The 17671-nt window shown below is 33.7% G+C and overlaps 1 protein-coding gene and 1 pseudogene across 1 annotated transcript; one reads left to right on the top strand and one right to left on the bottom strand.

Moving 5' to 3' along the window:
• Positions 1-652: 652 nt before the first annotated feature.
• LOC114408267 lies at positions 653-3295 on the bottom strand (annotated as a pseudogene).
• A 1286-nt stretch (positions 3296-4581) lies between these two features.
• LOC114408398 (E3 ubiquitin-protein ligase UPL3-like) lies at positions 4582-14900 on the top strand. Its single transcript, XM_028371435.1, has 18 exons — positions 4582-5671; positions 5865-5975; positions 6076-6192; positions 6452-6622; positions 6702-6863; positions 7028-7276; positions 7448-7569; positions 7649-9077; positions 9403-9498; positions 10331-11902; positions 12005-12229; positions 12314-12418; positions 13122-13202; positions 13307-13375; positions 13475-13603; positions 13747-13869; positions 14237-14479; positions 14653-14900. Exons 1-17 carry the CDS (start codon positions 4823-4825, stop codon positions 14300-14302), a joined length of 5676 nt encoding a protein of 1891 aa, XP_028227236.1. The 5' UTR covers positions 4582-4822; the 3' UTR covers positions 14303-14479; positions 14653-14900.
• The last annotated feature ends 2771 nt before the right edge of the window (positions 14901-17671 follow it).

Genomic DNA, 17671 nt, shown 5'->3' with positions numbered 1-17671 from the left:
GCATAGATTTTCATCAATAATAACCTACTTGGTAAAAAAAACTAGTTTGATAAATGATTTTCACTTCCATATATCTTAAAGCATGGCAAAACATTTTGGTAGACACATTTTTAACTTTAAGATGCTTAAAATTTCAATGACTTTGATGGGTCATTTTGGTATGCCAAGTGCAAGGGTGGACCAATGAAAGAATACTCGATTTAGCAAAGTATTTGAATTTTGGATTCAATAATGGGTTCACCTAGATGGATTTTCACTGGTTAACCTAGTTTAATGTAGCTCATTGACGTCATAACCATGTTAATAGCATTTTTTATCCAAAAATAAAATTGAACAGACTTTTGGTTGAATCGGTCCAACTTATTGGACCAGGCTAATCTTAATAACACTTATCACAACCATTACAAGGCTATGAAATATTGTAGTCCCTAATGTCACGTGTATATAAAATGCTTTGCACGTATTTAAGTGAAAAAATAGGTAGAGGAAGTAATAGACTTGTCTAATACAAACCTTTTTTCATGAGAGACACATAGATATTTGCAAAGCATGGAAAACTCGAAATCAAGGGTTTCAAAGTAATAGGAGGTACAAGAAAAGCTTGCAAATCCATCACCCGAGAGAATATAAAACTCTTAGAACCAAGAAACATCTAACTTCCCCTAACCTTACACCGTATTTTACTTTCACAATAAAAAATAATTACCTGGATAGTTGCTTTCAACCCAAATTTCTTAAGAGCAACAATGGCATTAGGATTTCCAGCCCATTTTACAGAAGACTCCATAATTAACTCTTTTTCGTCAGTCTCATAAACTTTCATTCTTATTGAGAATAAATTATGCATTCAATAAGAAAAATGGAAAAATTCACATAGAATCACAAATAAGTTAGTAAAAAATAGAATAATTGCATTTATAAAACAAACACATAAGTATTTTGTAGGGGTCATAAAGTTGACTTAGTGGTGATATAAAAAAAGAGAATAGAGAGATTGTATACATTAATTCTTCCACTAACAAAAAATGAACAACTAATATTTATCAATAAAAAAAGTATACGTGATATTTTTTTTTTTTTAAAGAGATAAACCATTTTAACAAAAAAAATATTTTATAAGGGTTCCTTTTAATGAGTGAAGCCCAAAACAAGATCTTATGGTAAAATGCATCATTTGATAGATCAAAGTTTCTTTAAACTCTAAATAAAATTCATACCAGTATGGGTTTCAAACCTTAATAATTATCAAATACCAGTAATGTAATTGATTTTAGAGATGCAGTAAAAACAAATGAAAATTGAACTGTCTTAATATTTGATGTATTATTTTCGAAATGAATATTTGATATATTATTAAAGATGTATTTTATGAGTATTTAAGATGTTTTATTGTTCTTTCAAATTAAAACCATCTTGTTAATTGTTAGTTTATTACATTTCTCCCAAAAAAACATGATTTATCATTAGAACCAAAAATAATTTCTAAATTGTGATTTGTATCCTTTACAGATGATAAAAACGAGTGAAATTTAGGTATTATCATAGTTTACACATTGGTAATATTTATATTATTTGTGCAAACCAGTAAAAAGTTTTTATCTAATAATAAACCACATCTAAATAAACTAACCTTGAAAAGTTGGCGGCAAAGACCCAAGTGAGCTCTTCAAACTCAACAGAATCAATTTTATATTTCGGTATTTGCTCATCAATTATTGGTTTTGCAATATTCTTTGCAGTCTTGCATATTGCCTAAATGAAAAAACTCAATCAAACAATCACACAAAAAAGAAGAAAAAATACATGCTACTTGATAATTGTCCGAAAATATAATAAAACATACCTTTTCAAGGTATGGCCACATATATTCAATAAGCTTGTTAAGCCAATCAACCTTCATAAAAACACCAATAAATAATAGTGTGGTTGTTAAAATACTTGTAGAGTGTGTTTGGATGAGAAATTTTAAATTCTAAAAATTTTAAATACTTCAATTCAAATTCTTTTATTTTCAAAATTTTGTGTTTGGATAAAAAAAAATTAAAATTGTGAGGGTGAAAGAAAATGAATGCAAAGAGAAAAAAAAATATGGTTAGTGTGCTTCTAAAGAAAAGAATATTGATGTGCCATGGGGAGTCGCACGGAAACCGGGATACAATGACGTACACCATCATACCCGACCACAACATTAAGTCAACGGCGCAAGGCATGGCCCAGACCTTTCGCACCGACGAGCACCTCTATCGCGTGATAGACAACGATAATTGTTCCCCTGATTGGCACCGTTCTATGTGTCTCCCTATATCTGCACCCGATCGATGCTCCGCGTGAGCTCAGACAGTGTTTCATGAAGTAGAGAATTATCGACGTAAGGAAAGATTCACGAGTTCGAGAACGAGATTTCAGACTCACGTGAACGAGAGGATGAAGATGATAAAGGAAATATACAAACATTTTGGAATATTCTCTTATCAAGAAGAGAATTTTAATTTCTCACTTTTGAAAAAAAATTAAAATTTCACATTTTTAGTTGTTTAAAATTCTGTTTTAAAATTTTAAATTCTCCATAAAGAAAACATCAAAATAATGAATTTTAAATTAAAGAAATTTAAATTTTCCGATAAATTACTTTTCTTAGTTAAAATTCGTAGTGCATTTTACATATTAACAAAGAGTAACCCATTGCTTTCCCGATCAAAGTCTGGATTTTTTTATCCAAAGGGGTATCTCAGGAATCATTCCCTGTAAAGTTTTCGAGTCTTCCTCCGCCAATGGCTGGATATCAGGATCCTATCCAAGCCAACAATGTATTGGTGCAATACTTAAAAAATGCATTAAAAATGTCAAAATTTCAAAGATTCACAATCAATTTTCTTTTTTGATTGCTTTTTGACGTATATAATAGTGTGGCGTTACCTATTTTAAACTTTTTTTCTTATGGTCAGTGAAGTTACTAAAGACAAAAATATTTAGATTCCAAGATAATGTGTAAGATAAGGATTATTATAATTTATGATCATAATTTACAAAAACTTGTTAGAGAACATTGATTAGCTTGTAAAAGAAAATAAAACAAACAAAATTAGACCCAGACATTATCTAAAGGAAAGAGAAAGGTTTACAACGGGGTGGAATACAAAACAAGATAATTTGTTAAGAACCATGTTTTGTTTGTACCATGTACCTTAACTTCAGTGGATTGAACGTAAATAAAGAGAAAATAACCAATAACGAGACCCATAGAAATCCCAAATCCAAATCCAAAATGACCAAATATAGTGCTAAAGAAATCCATCTCAGTTCTTAATTTTGTTTTCAGACCAAACTTGCTCTGATGACAATCACAATCTCTTTCTCTCTCCGTGTGCTAAAAGTAAAATTATTATGCAAATCCGTTACTTCCGATGTCTTTGAGTTCTCCTCGGATCACCATTCCTATATTCAAACCAAAACATGTAATGCAAATCATTTTGACCCAAAAAAAGACTATTTATACAAAAAAAAAAGTTATGGTTATTACTAAGGATTTAACACAAATGATTACGTTATTCTTATTAATTAAAGTTACTACCACTATTTTTTTGGAGTGACACTACCACATAATTTGTTTATTCATGTTATTATATATTTGAGGAAAAGTCATAAATAAATTATATAATGAATAAAAATAAAATAAAATATTTAAAAATTAAACATGTTACTACATTATCTTTAACATATTTTCTCTATATTTTTATGTTACAAAAAATTGTATAATATTTAAGAAAACAAAAACACTATTAAACACATAGATCAATTGATTTAAAACTATTAAAGTTTAAGTAATATTTTCGAATTCGAATTCTATATATGTTACGGCATGAAATACTTGTAGGAAGAATTAGATGCTTGTGGTCTCTAAAAAAAACTTCCCTCCCTCAAAATTTTCCCTATGGAATGTGAATTTTTTTGTTGGGTGATACAAAAATGATTATGTTTTTTCTTTACCTCTTTATTTAATAAATAGTAAAATTTTGATGTTCTTTCCTTTTATTTATCATTTTTTCCTTTTTATTAAACCAAACAATAACTGAGAGGAGGAATGGGGAAGTAGCAATTTGGATTATTCTTTTCTTGTTTTTTTTTTAAAATAAAAAACATAACATAAAATAAAAAATTAATTTTGATGCATTGTTAGTTGAAAGATGATTATTATTATATATTAAAAGTTAAATAATAATAATAAATAATTTATGTTAATTTTTAATCTACCAAATTATTTTAATTTAAATATTATTTTCTGTTTTACTTTATTTATGTTGAATCTACCAATATTTATTTCTCCCCCACCACCCCCATTTTTTACATCAACATAGATTAAAACGGATAGAATTTGTAGTGGAAGATTAAATAAAATTGATTAATAAAATATATGTATGTTTCTGGGGGACAAGTATTTAAATTTAAATTTGATAAGATATGGGTGATATGAAATGTAGTAATTTTCAATGAGCCGAAAACGACGCGGAGGCAGCAAGCGAGTTCTCACTTAGAGTGTTGTTGTTGTGCAAACAAAGTTAAGTTACGTATAAAAGGGGTATTTGATATCTCTGTCTTTTTATTCTCTCCCTCTCGCTCCTCACCTTAGGGTTTTCATGCAACAATTTCCTCCTCCTCCTCCTCTCTCTCTCTCTCTCTACACTAGATTGGGGATTTTCCTTGGATTTAGGGTTTCCGCCGATTTTGATTTTAATTTAATACATTTGTCTGAGATGCAACGGATTAATCCAATCGATCGATCGGGGATAGGTGAGACAAATTGAAGGGTGAGTGTGGGTTTTGTATGGAAACTCGGAGTCGGAAGCGGGCGGAGGCTTCCTCAGCTGCCCCTTCATCCTCGTCCACCACCCCTTCTCGTTCAGCCAAGCGCTCTCGTCTTTCTTCTTCTTCTTCTTCCATCCTACCTGTTAATACACGTTCTCGTTCCGCCAGGAATAACAACAACAACAACAACTCCGGTTCCATTTCTTTCATGGACCCCACCAATGAATCCTCCGGGTCCCGACGTGATCGCCGTGGCAAGAATTTCGATAGGGAAAATTCGGACAAAGGGAAGGAGAAGGAACAGGATGTTAGGATTAGGGATGCGGAGCGGGAGCGAGAGCGAGCCTTGGCGTTAAACATGGAGAGTGAAGATGTTGGGGATGACGATGATAATGATAGTGACGGCGGTGTGGGAATTCTGCACCAGAATTTGACGTCTGCCAGTAGTGCCCTTCAAGGGCTTCTTCGGAAACTTGGTGCTGGTTTGGATGATTTGCTTCCTGCTACTGCTATGGGCGGTTCTGCGTCATCTCCTCATCAGAGTGGCAGACTCAAGAAGATTTTGTCTGGCTTGCGTGCCGATGGGGAAGAAGGTCGTCAGGTTGAGGCATTGACGCAGCTTTGTGACATGCTCTCCATTGGCACTGAAGATTCCCTCAGCACATTTTCGGTTGACTCATTTGTTCCTGTGCTAGTGGGCTTGCTTAATCACGAGAGCAATCCCGATGTCATGCTTCTTGCGGCCAGGGCGCTAACCCATTTATGTGATGTGCTTCCTTCATCCTGTGCTGCTGTTGTGCATTATGGTGCTGTCTCTATCTTCTGTGCGAGGCTGCTCACCATAGAGTATATGGACTTGGCTGAGCAGGTTATTTTCTCAGTCAATCTCTTTTGTGCCTTTACTTATTATGTATCTGTGTCTTACGATGTATGAGCTTCCTAAGTCCTTAACCCTTAGTTGTTGAAAATGGGCTTCCGTCTTAAACGAGGTTCTTATCATTTGACACACCTTACGGTTTTCTACTTTGAATTCTGATAGTTGTGATTGTTGATGTGAACAGTCTCTTCAAGCACTAAAGAAGATTTCTCAGGAGCACCCAACTGCCTGTCTTAGAGCTGGAGCTCTGATGGCTGTTCTTTCTTACTTGGACTTCTTCTCAACAGGAGTTCAGGTAACTAATCAATGAAATCCTAACATCAAAGGGTGACAATTCATTTTGCGTTTACCACCCTTGATTAGCAAGCCTATATTGACATAATCATGTGTTTCAGCGGGTGGCATTGTCTACTGCTGCAAATATGTGCAAGAAGCTTCCTCCTGATGCAGCTGACTTTGTGATGGAAGCTGTTCCACTTTTGACAAACCTCCTTCAGTACCACGACTCCAAGGTAAGGCATGTTTGCTTGTCATATTTGTCATAAAATGAAAACTGCACTTTCCTTGTCATTCCTTCCTTTTAAGGAAATTTTGTTTGTGTAAATATTGATCCCTACAACTGATGTTGTCAATTATCTATTTGCGTTTTCATAATAAAAAACTTCGTACCCCATTGTCCAGAGGCTCTTCACTATGCGAAGGTATGGGGGAGGGATGTTGTACGCAGCCTTACCCTTGCATTTTCATAATATTCAATGTTAATTTTTGTAGGTCCTGGAACATGCCTCTGTTTGTTTGACACGAATAGCTGAAGCATTTGCATCATCTCCAGACAAATTAGATGAATTGTGCAATCATGGACTGGTAACACAAGCTGCCTCTCTCATTTCTACCAGCAGTTCTGGAGGTGGGCAGGCTTCTCTCAGCACTCCAACATATACTGTAAGTGCAATCTTTGCCACTAAATCTGATACTTTTATCCTTTGGTGGGTTGTTCCTTTGACTTCATTGGTGCATGCAGGGTTTGATCCGCCTTCTTTCCACATGTGCAAGTGGGTCTCCTCTTGGAGCTAAAACGTTGCTTCTCCTTGGAACTAGTGGCATTCTTAAAGATATACTATCCGGTTCCGGTGTTTCTTCTAACACCTCTGTTTCGCCTGCATTGAGTAGGCCAGCGGATCAGGTATGTGTACTTTTGAGTTCTTTATGTCTGTTATATGTAGTTGGTATCTCTATAGTTCATTTTATAGATTGTGACATCGATCTCATTATTTAAATCCTTGAAAACTTTTCAGTTCCCTTTTTGTGAAAGATGAGTTTTTCCTAATTCTCTTTCCTAATATTTAGATATTTGAGATTGTGAACCTGGCAAATGAACTTCTGCCTCCATTGCCTCAAGGAACCATTTCCCTTCCTGTCAGCTCCAACTTGTTTGTGAAAGGGTCTGTTGTGAAAAAATCCTCTTCTGGCAATTCTGGGATACAAGAAGACACAAATGGAAATGTTCATGAGATATTGGCTCGTGAGAAATTATTAAATGATCAGCCTGAGTTACTTCAGCAATTTGGGATGGATCTCCTCCCAGTTTTAATGCAGGTTCAATGCTTAAATTTACTTAATTGTTAAAATGCTCAAATTATATTTTGTGATTTGTTTATTAATTTTTAACTTCTTAAATAAATAACTGGCTCTATTTTTTATATCCTCGACTTCTTCATTCCTTCACTCCCGTCACTTATTACTAGTTTTGTCTTGCTTTTGAAACAGATATATGGTGCTAGCGTCAATGGTCCAGTTCGGCACAAATGTCTTTCTGTCATTGGAAAATTGATGTATTTCAGCACAGCTGAGATGATCCAGTCTTTACTGAGTGTAACAAATATATCAAGGTATCTAGAACTTCAATTGGGTTGCTGTTGCTCTATGTTCTCTGTAGAATACTTATGCATTGTCACTTTGATGATATAGTTTCTTAGCTGGTGTGTTAGCATGGAAAGATCCACATGTTTTGGTTCCTGCCTTGCAAATTTCGGAAATTCTTATGGAAAAGCTTCCTGGAACCTTCTCTAAGATGTTTGTCAGAGAAGGTGTGGTTCATGCAGTTGACCAACTTATTTTGGCTGGAAATTCAACCAATATATCCACACAAACATCATCTGCTGAGAAGGATAATGATTCTGTATCTGGAACTTCATCTCGCTCTAGACGCTATCGCCTGCGCAGTGGTAATTCAAATCCCGATGCGAACCCTTCAGATGATTTAAAGAGTCCAGTTCCAGTAAATGTTGGTTTGCCACCAAGTTCTGTAGAAACTCCAACAACTAATTCTAGTATCCGTGCATCTGTTAGCTCAGTTGCTAGAGCTTTTAAAGACAAGTACTTTCCTTCTGATCCTGGGTCTGTTGAAGTGGGTGTTAGTGATGATCTTTTGCATCTGAAAAATCTATGCACGAAGTTGATCACTGGTGTTGATGACCAAAGAAGCAAGGCAAAGGGAAAAGTTAAAGCTTCTGGATTTGGTCTGGATGATAATTCTAGTAACACAGAAGAGTATTTGATTGGGGTGATATCTGACATGCTAAAGGAACTTGGCAAAGGAGATAGTGTATCTACTTTTGAATTTATCGGTAGTGGTGTTGTTGAAGCCTTGCTAAATTATTTTTCTTGTGGGTATTTCTCTAAAGATCGAATATCAGAAACCAATCTCCCCAAGCTTCGCCAACAGGCACTTTCAAGGTTCAAGTCATTTGTAGCTGTTGCACTACCTTTGAGCATTGACAATGGGGCTGTTGCTCCTATGACTGTCTTAGTTCAGAAGCTTCAAAATGCGTTGGCCTCCTTGGAGCGTTTCCCTGTTATGCTGAGTAATTCATCTCGGTCATCTAGTGGAAGTGCACGTCTCTCCTCTGGGCTAAGTGCATTATCTCAGCCCATAAAATTACGTCTCTGCCGAGCCCAGGGTGAAAAGTCACTTAGGGATTATTCATCCAATGTGGTACTGATTGATCCATTAGCAAGTCTAGCAGCCATCGAGGAATTTCTATGGGCTCGTGTCCAGCGTGGTGAATCTGGTCAGAAGTCTACTGTAGGCACTGAAAATTCTGAATCTGGAACAACTCCTGCTGGGGCAGGTGTTTCATCTCCTTCCTCTTATACTCCCTCCACTGCCCATCGTCATTCTACTAGAACCAGATCATCTGTTAATATAGGAGATACACCTAGAAAAGAAACATCTCAAGACAAAGGAACGAGCTCATCAAAGAGCAAGGGTAAAGCTGTATTAAAACCTGCGCAGGAGGAAGCGCAAGGACCCCAAACAAGGAATACAGTGCGCAGAAGAGCAGCTCTTGATAAAGTCGCTCAAATGAAACCTGCAAATGGCGACTCAACTTCTGAGGTATGCTGCTAAATTCTGGGAACGAGTCATAATAATTAAATAATATTAATCTAAATTGGTTTATAACATTGAATAATTTAATCTTTGTTGGATTTTGTTTATACTTATGCTTATTCTCCTTCCCTCTTTTTGTTAGATAAAAAACCATTGGTGAGATTTCTTCATCTAATAGTTAGTTGATGTTGGCTTTTATTTTACTGCTTTGGATTAAAATGATGCTTTCAGTTGACGTGTCTCCTGTAGCATCTTAAACTTGAGTGGTGGCTTTTATTATTTAAGTCATTTTTATTGTTTGACATTATTTTCCCCTGCTTTTATGGGATAGGATGAAGAATTGGATATATCTCCTGTTGAAATTGCTGAGGCTTTGGTGATTGAAGATGATGATATTTCTGATGATGAGGATGAAGACCATGAAGATGTATGTTTCTTCTTCTGCTAAGATTTCATCTTATTGTTGTGATTACTTTTATTCATATCTCATTTTGTGATCTAAATTGTAAGATCTCACAATCTTGCTGCCACTTTCCTTTCTGAATCACTTGTAAAATCTTAAATGAGTTCGTTGTGAGATTTCAAGATTGCTGAACTGGTGAGATTGTGTAATCATGTGCAGTCCAAAAATCTGTCAATTTCGAGTTATGTTTCAAGTATTTTCTTTTGTGACTTCTGGTTGTGTTATGTATGTGACTAATTATGACTTGTTTTGGATGTTATGGTTATGAAATTTCAAGGCTAAGTTTGCTATAATGTTATCTATATTTTTCTTTCATATTTTCTATGCATACATAAACCTATATAATTTTTTGGTAGGATTTTATGATCTACATTTTACAATTTTGCATCCCCCTTCCAATCTTAGGTAGAATCTCAATCTTGACAACATTGGTTGTTACCAATATTGAAAACTATCATTTAGGCGCATCCATTCTTGCAATTGAGTTTTACCAAATAGAAATGTTATTGTTGTTTCCAAGAATGGATACTACCATTAATTGTTGTTTAGATTGGATATTATGATTTGGTTTAGCTGTTCTGTTCTAGCTATTGAATTTTATCAAATAGAAATGGTACTATTGTTTCTTATATTTTTAATAATCATTAATTGATGATTCCAAGATTGGATGCTATCATTTGATTCAGTTGCATCCATGCTAGTAATTGAATTTATGATATTATTCCACTAACCATCATCTAATGCATCATCAGCTTGTTTTATTTATTTTATTTTATTTTATTTTATTTTTGAGCAGGTGCTGAGGGATGATTCTCTTCCTGTCTGCTTGCCTGACAAAGTGCATGATGTGAAATTGGGTGACTCAGCTGAGGAGAGTACTGTTGCTCCAGCAACAAGTGATAGCCAGACTAATGCAGCCTCAGGTTCAAGCAGCAAAGCTGGTACAGCCAGGGGTTCTGACTCCGCTGATTTTAGGAGTGGGTTTTCATCTAGCTCAAGGGGTGCAATGTCATTTGCTGCTGCTGCTATGGCTGGACTTGGATATGCTAATAGCAGAGGTTTCAGGGGCGGCAGAGATAGGCATGGGTGCCTGTTGTTTGGTAGTTCTAATGATCCTCCGAAGTTGATTTTTACTACTGGTGGGAAGCAGCTTAATAGGAATCTGAGTATATATCAGGCAATTCAAAGACAGCTTGTGCTAGATGAAGATGATGATGAGAGATTTGCTGGCAGTGACTATGTATCTGGTGATGGAAGCAGTCTGTGGGGTGATATTTACACCATCACTTATCAAAGGGCAGAAAACCAGCCAGATAAGGCGTCTACTGGAGGATCAAGTTCAAATACTTCAAAATCTGCCAAATCTGGGTCTGCCTTAAATTCAAGCTCAGAAGCTAAATTGCATCAGACATCTGTTCTAGACAGTATATTGCAGGGAGAATTGCCATGTGATCTAGAGAAATCTAATCCCACCTACAATATTTTGGCACTCCTGCGTGTGCTGGAGGGTTTCAACCAACTTGCGCCTCGTTTGAGGGTCCTAATGGTTTCTGATAGCTTTGCCAAGGGAAAAATCTTGGATTTAGATGAGCTATGTGTTACAACTGGTGCTAGGGTGCTTCTAGAGGAATTTGTAAGTGGTAAGCTTACTCCAAAATTGGCTAGGCAAATACAAGATGCCCTTGCACTATGCAGTGGTAATCTTCCCTTATGGTGTTACCAGTTGACTAAAGCGTGCCCTTTCTTGTTTCCTTTTGAGACCCGACGACAGTACTTTTATTCTACCGCATTTGGGTTATCTCGTGCACTGTATCGACTTCAACAGCAGCAAGGTGCTGATGGCCATGGTTCAACAACTGAGAGGGAGGTGAGAGTTGGGAGATTGCAGCGCCAAAAGGTTCGTGTCTCTCGAAATCGTGTCCTGGATTCTGCTGCAAAAGTTATGGAGATGTATTCTAGCCAAAAAGCTGTACTTGAAGTAGAATATTTTGGTGAAGTTGGCACTGGTCTGGGTCCCACCCTTGAGTTTTATACAATTCTAAGTCATGATTTGCAAAAAGTTGGACTGCAAATGTGGAGATCTTATTCTTCAGACAAACATCAAATGGAAATAGATGGAGATGAAAAGAAAAAGAAAAGTGAAGGCTCTGGGCCTAATTTGGCTGGAGATGGAGAACTTGTTCAAGCTCCTCTGGGGTTGTTTCCTCGGCCATGGCCTACAAATTCTGATGCTTCAGAGAGTAGCCAGTTTTCAAAAGTCATTGAGTATTTCCGGCTGCTAGGTCGTGTTATGGCTAAAGCTCTTCAAGACGGACGACTACTGGACCTGCCATTGTCAGTGGCATTTTATAAGCTTGTTCTCTGCCAAGTATGTTGTGCAATATTGATGTTTTAACCATTTTCATTTTTTATTGTTAATCTGATGGTCAATTTATTCTAGTCAATGAACCTAACCTTCACTTTGTGGCAGGATCTTGATTTGCATGACATTCTGTTCATTGATGCTGAGCTTGGGAAGACTTTACAAGAGTTCAATGCCCTTGTTTGTCGGAAACATTATATAGAATCTATTGGTGGTAGCTATACAGATACAATTGTTAACTTGTATTTTCATGGTGCACCAATCGAAGATCTTTGCTTAGATTTTACTCTCCCTGGTTATCCTGAATACACCTTGAAGCCAGGAGATGAAATTGTATGGAGTTAAACCCTGAGCTAGTCTATAGATCTTGGTTCTTCTGTTATGAAAATTTCCTTTAACTTACTCTCAAATTCTCAGGTTGATATCAACAATTTGGAGGAGTATATATCCTTGGTGATCGATGCAACTGTCAAGACTGGAATCATGCGGCAAATAGAAGCATTTAGAGCAGGGTTTAACCAGGTTTTATGCTGTTCTTAATAATTAGTAATTTAACTTTAAATGTACACATTGTTGGTGTGGAGCATGTTATTTTTCTAAAACAAGGTGTTTCCCTCTCCCCTTTCTAGTGGAAAGTATCTTTTATTGACATTATCCTCCTTGTCTATATATGCTCCCATACTTATCTCCCACTGCATCCCTGAGAATTTGTTTTTTAACCGTGCTTAATGGTGTTGTTAGATCCACGTAGCTGACATCTCCTTGTGGGATAAGATTATTGTAGTTGTAGATTGGAATTAGTTTACCTGATGCATGACATTAATTTGTTAACATGCCATTGAAATTCTTAAGTGACATTCTGTCTCACTAAAAGTTATTTGGTGTTTTACCGAGATCTTAAATATCTTTCCTTTATCTCTCATGCTTGAATATTCCACTTGGGATCTTATAAAATATATGATCCTGTTCTTTTACTTACATTGGCTCCCAATCACCAACTATACTTTCCCTGTACAAAATGGAAATTGCAAGATTCAGTTATTGGATGTTAAACTTTTTACATTCTGAATATATTGTTTGTGAAATGGGTGGGGTAGTTATGGCTCTGCTAGACTCTCTTGTGGAGGATGAGAAGAGGATATTGATGGGGAAATTAGTTACTTTTGGCTCATTTTATTTAGTTCAAAACTAAACATCACTTGTATGCTTGTGCTGTTTAATGCAGGTTTTTGATATCTCATCTTTACAAATTTTTACTCCTCAAGAACTAGATAATTTGCTTTGCGGCCGCAGGGAGTTGTGGGAGGTGATTTTTGCCCAATTATATTATTGCTTTTAATATTAGTTAAAATATTAGATTTAGAACAAGGCATTGAAATTAAAAGTTTTTTGTTTTTAATCTTACTGCAGGCTGAGACACTTGCTGATCATATAAAATTCGACCATGGGTACAATGCAAAGAGCCCTGCCATTGTTAATGTATGTTTTTTTCCTCCTAATTATAAGTAATATTGTGTATTATAGAAAATTAGAGCTAGTTATAATTTATGATGCTTGTCCTGTTGGATGCTATTTTAGTTACTTGAAATTATGGGAGAGTTCACACCAGAGCAGCAACGTGCCTTCTGTCAATTTGTTACTGGTGCACCTAGGCTGCCACCTGGAGGGCTGGCAGTTCTAAATCCAAAACTAACGATTGTGAGGAAGGTATTCAGAAATGAATTTTTGATAACGTGATATTTAGGCTTATTCATCTATATTTTTTTTCATATTAATTTCATGGTTATATATGCATGTCAATATTTGTTATTACCGTTGTATTCATGCCTTATTTTTTGGCCTTGGTGCAGCTTTCGTCAACTGCAGTTAATAATTCATCTAATGGGAATGGACCTTCAGAATCAGCAGATGATGACTTGCCTAGTGTGATGACATGTGCTAATTACCTGAAACTTCCTCCTTACTCTACCAAGGTACTGTGATATGGCATATGAGAAATGATTTTTACGTCACAATGTCTTCCAACCCATCCTTACACCTTGTTTGGGGAAAATGTGTTTTTTTCTAAGTTTCTATTGTTTTTATTTTCCAGAAGGGAAAATGGTGCAATGAAAATGGTCTCCAAATAACTGTGGCATCATAAAATTCTTGATTATATTATCTCTCATGTCCATGTTTGGCTGGGATTAATTCTCGGGAAAAAATTGCTTATTTTTATAATAAAAGCTCATTTTGAAACTTGGCAAAACTAAGGAATTATTTCTCAAAAATACATACGTATGTTCATTACTCTGATATTGCATCTTTTGGTATTAATCTATGATGTTCAATTTTCAACAGGAAATTATGTACAAGAAGTTGCTCTATGCAATCAGTGAGGGCCAGGGATCCTTTGATTTATCATGAGTTTCTGAAACTAACCAACCTTACCCTGCATGTTAATAGATGGATCAGGGTTTATTGACTTTATTCTCGAGGGTCAGTTGTTTTTTTTGGTTGGATGTGCTTTGCTCCTCGCTTCTCGAATAATAGTGTCTCATTTTCCGTGCTCAATGCAAATTGCAAGGTTGTGGAATTATTCAGGTGAGTTGACCTTTTCTGCCAGTAAGGTTGTATTGATGGGATTAATCATATCTTTCTGCTGCAGCACGTGAATAATTTGTTACTTTTTTCCCTCAAACTGGCTGGGAGCTTCTTCTCATGTTGTTCTCTTTTATTTCTGACATACTTATAAGGATTTCTCCCATAAATTGCAGTTGAATCGGGTCGCCACATTTTCAAAGTGTAGGGGAATTTACGGAGCTCTTATTTGATTTTACCTGTTAGAACTTGTAAATAGAATAGCAATGATGAAATTTTGATTTTCTTTTTTCTTTTTAAAAAAATTCATTATTCTGTTTGTAATTCCAATTATTGGCAATTAGCATGTACGAAGAAAAATGGTAAAGGGAAAGGAAATAATTTAAAATATTATGCTTTATAATCTCATTCTATTACTTAGTCACTAGTCATTTGTTATTGTAAAATTTTGTCAATATCGTCACATGGGGAAATATCGCTAATGTTAAAGCGAATGACATGAAGCATTATATTATTGATTTTCCTACGTTTGCAGATTTATCTTTATGCATTAAACTAAAGTATGTTGTTAGAAACATGACTTAGATCCGTTTGTTTCAATCTTATTTTGGAGGAAAAATGTTTTAATTAGTTTTTTAAAATGAGATGTTAAGGCCTTGTTTGGGGTGGTTTTTAGTTTTGAATTTTTAAAAATAACAATAAGTTTTAGTTTGAAAAAATTAGTTTTTAAAATATGATTAGTTTCAAATAATTTTTTTATTTTAAAGCGTAATATTATACTAAAATTAGTTTAAAAGTGATTTTGTGTGGTGATGATTATAGTGCTTACGAGTTTAATTTATTTTTTCTTTAAAGATAAAATATTTTTATTTTTTAATTTTAGTAAAGTTGGATTTGTATTTATAAAAGATGATCCCGTGATTATAAAAGGAAGGAGGGAGGAAAAAGTGATTGGGAGTTTGAATTCTTCCAATGACATTCAAAATGTGTAATGTATGATATCCTTGCTAAATGATTAAAAAGTGATTGTTAGGACTAGATATTTTAAATTGTGAAGCTAGTTTTAAAAGTAGAAAGCATATCAAATAAAAAGTTTAAAAAGCTGTTTTTTTTTTTTTGCAATTTAGTTTGATAATTTATTCTTATTTTGAAAATTGAATTGAACATATGCTTTTTTTAATATCAATTCAACATTATATATGTTGATTTTTCTTTTATATATAAATTACTTTATTTTAATCTAACTCACGACTCAGTTTTGACAATGTTAATATGTGATTCTATATGCGTTAGACATTTTTAGTTATGGAAAATTATTAGTATATAATATTGATTTCTTGTTTTTAAATATAAATATTAATTATTAATTTGTCAGTGAAAATGATTTAAATATATAAACTCTTTTTTTCCTCCTTCTTAATCATTAATCATTAAGTTAATCTTATAATTTCTTAATATTTAACATTCGGTAACATATAAACTAACTGATTGTGATTGGTTTGTTATATTTTATAAAAAGAGTTTATAATGTAGTTATAATCAGTGTTTTCTTTAACTAGTTTATATGAACTAATTGATTTTTTTTTTATTCTTCTATGACTGGGATTGTGATTTAATTAGTTATTAGATTTTATACTCTGCAAAATTATTTCATTAGTTATCAAATTAAATTATTTTAAAAGTTATAATTTTTTTTTAAAAGTTAATAACTATTGAACTGATCAATCAAATAAAAGAAGTTAAAAAATGTTGAACTGATCAATCAAATAGTAAAATATTTTTTTGATATATATTTTTGTTAGAAAGTATTCTTCTTGACTAAGTATGGTTATCAAACTCTTGAGTTAACTTGTTAATTCTTACGAGTTTTCGAGTATGTGAGTTGATTCGTGTGTAAACTATTTTTTTAGTAGATTATTGGTAGATTAGATAAACTCTAAATAAACTCTTGCGTTTATCATGGAGTCAACGAGTCAGCAAGTTAAAAAAATTAAACCAAAATATAAGTCATTTTACCTCCATTTAGTGTGTTGCTCCTGAATTAAAAAATTATCACCTCTAATAACATCAAACCCTTGTTCTCAAATAACATCAAACTCTTGATAAGAATGCTCTACCACTATTATAACATCCACAAGTTATTATTTAGTAGTGATGCATTACTAGACTTGGTTAGCTAAGTATTGTGAAATTCATGATTTACTACTTTACTTTATTATATTTTTGAAATGTTTAATTGACATGTTATTTATAGATATTTTGTTATTATTTTTATATGAAGTGGACTCTTACGAGTCTATGATTAAGTATACGAGTCAAATCTATGAAACTCTTACAAGTTTACGTAAACTTTCGAGTTTGATAACCTTTAACTCAATTATTATCTATAGCATTAGCTCTTTTCAAATATTTAAATTTGTTGTATATTCATGATTCAAGATCTTTGATTAAGATAGAGTATTCTTACTCACAAGTTGATTCCCCTATGTAATCAAAGCTTAGTTGATTCCCCTATGTAATCAAAGCTTGAATTGGTTGATTTAGATTGAACTTTACATTTAAATAAGTTGAATTAAATTACACATTATTTTCAGGGTTAAATATGTTTATCCTTTTTAACAAAATTGAATTTTTTTAATTTTAAAATGCATCACCTTTGAATCCCAAAGTGATTTAAATATGATTTTAATAAGCGCTATTAAGTGTTACCTTGAACCAAATGTGAGATATATTTCAAAATTAGAGAGACTAAAATAAGACTTATTTTAAATGATTGAAATGAAACTTTAAAAATAATTATATTTTTGTCTAAAAATAAACTAATTGCCCAGCAATGTATAAGAGTGTTTAGATCATTTTGACGAACCAACTAACTAATTATATATATATATATATATATATATATATATATATATATTATTTTTATTAATTTGTTTAATGCTTAACTTATTTATTATTGTATTCTTTTGAATCTTTTGACCGTGTTTCACTTTATTTTGCCTTCAAATCAAGGTTTGTGTTGAATAATTTGATTTATTTTCTTTTTATTATTATATATAGATGAAATTTCATGATTTAAACAATTAATTATCTGTTGGTTTTTATAATTTACGTTACTATTTAGTCGGTATAACTCAATTATACTGAAATATGTTGGTTATATTATATATGAAATTTGGAATAAAATCAGGTGTG

The sequence above is a fragment of the Glycine soja genome, chromosome 4 (genome assembly GCF_004193775.1).
Source record: "Glycine soja cultivar W05 chromosome 4, ASM419377v2, whole genome shotgun sequence".
Lineage (NCBI taxonomy): Eukaryota > Viridiplantae > Streptophyta > Magnoliopsida > Fabales > Fabaceae > Glycine > Glycine soja.
The sequence above is the reverse complement of the archived record's forward strand: the minus strand, read 5'-3'. Positions and strand labels throughout refer to the sequence as shown.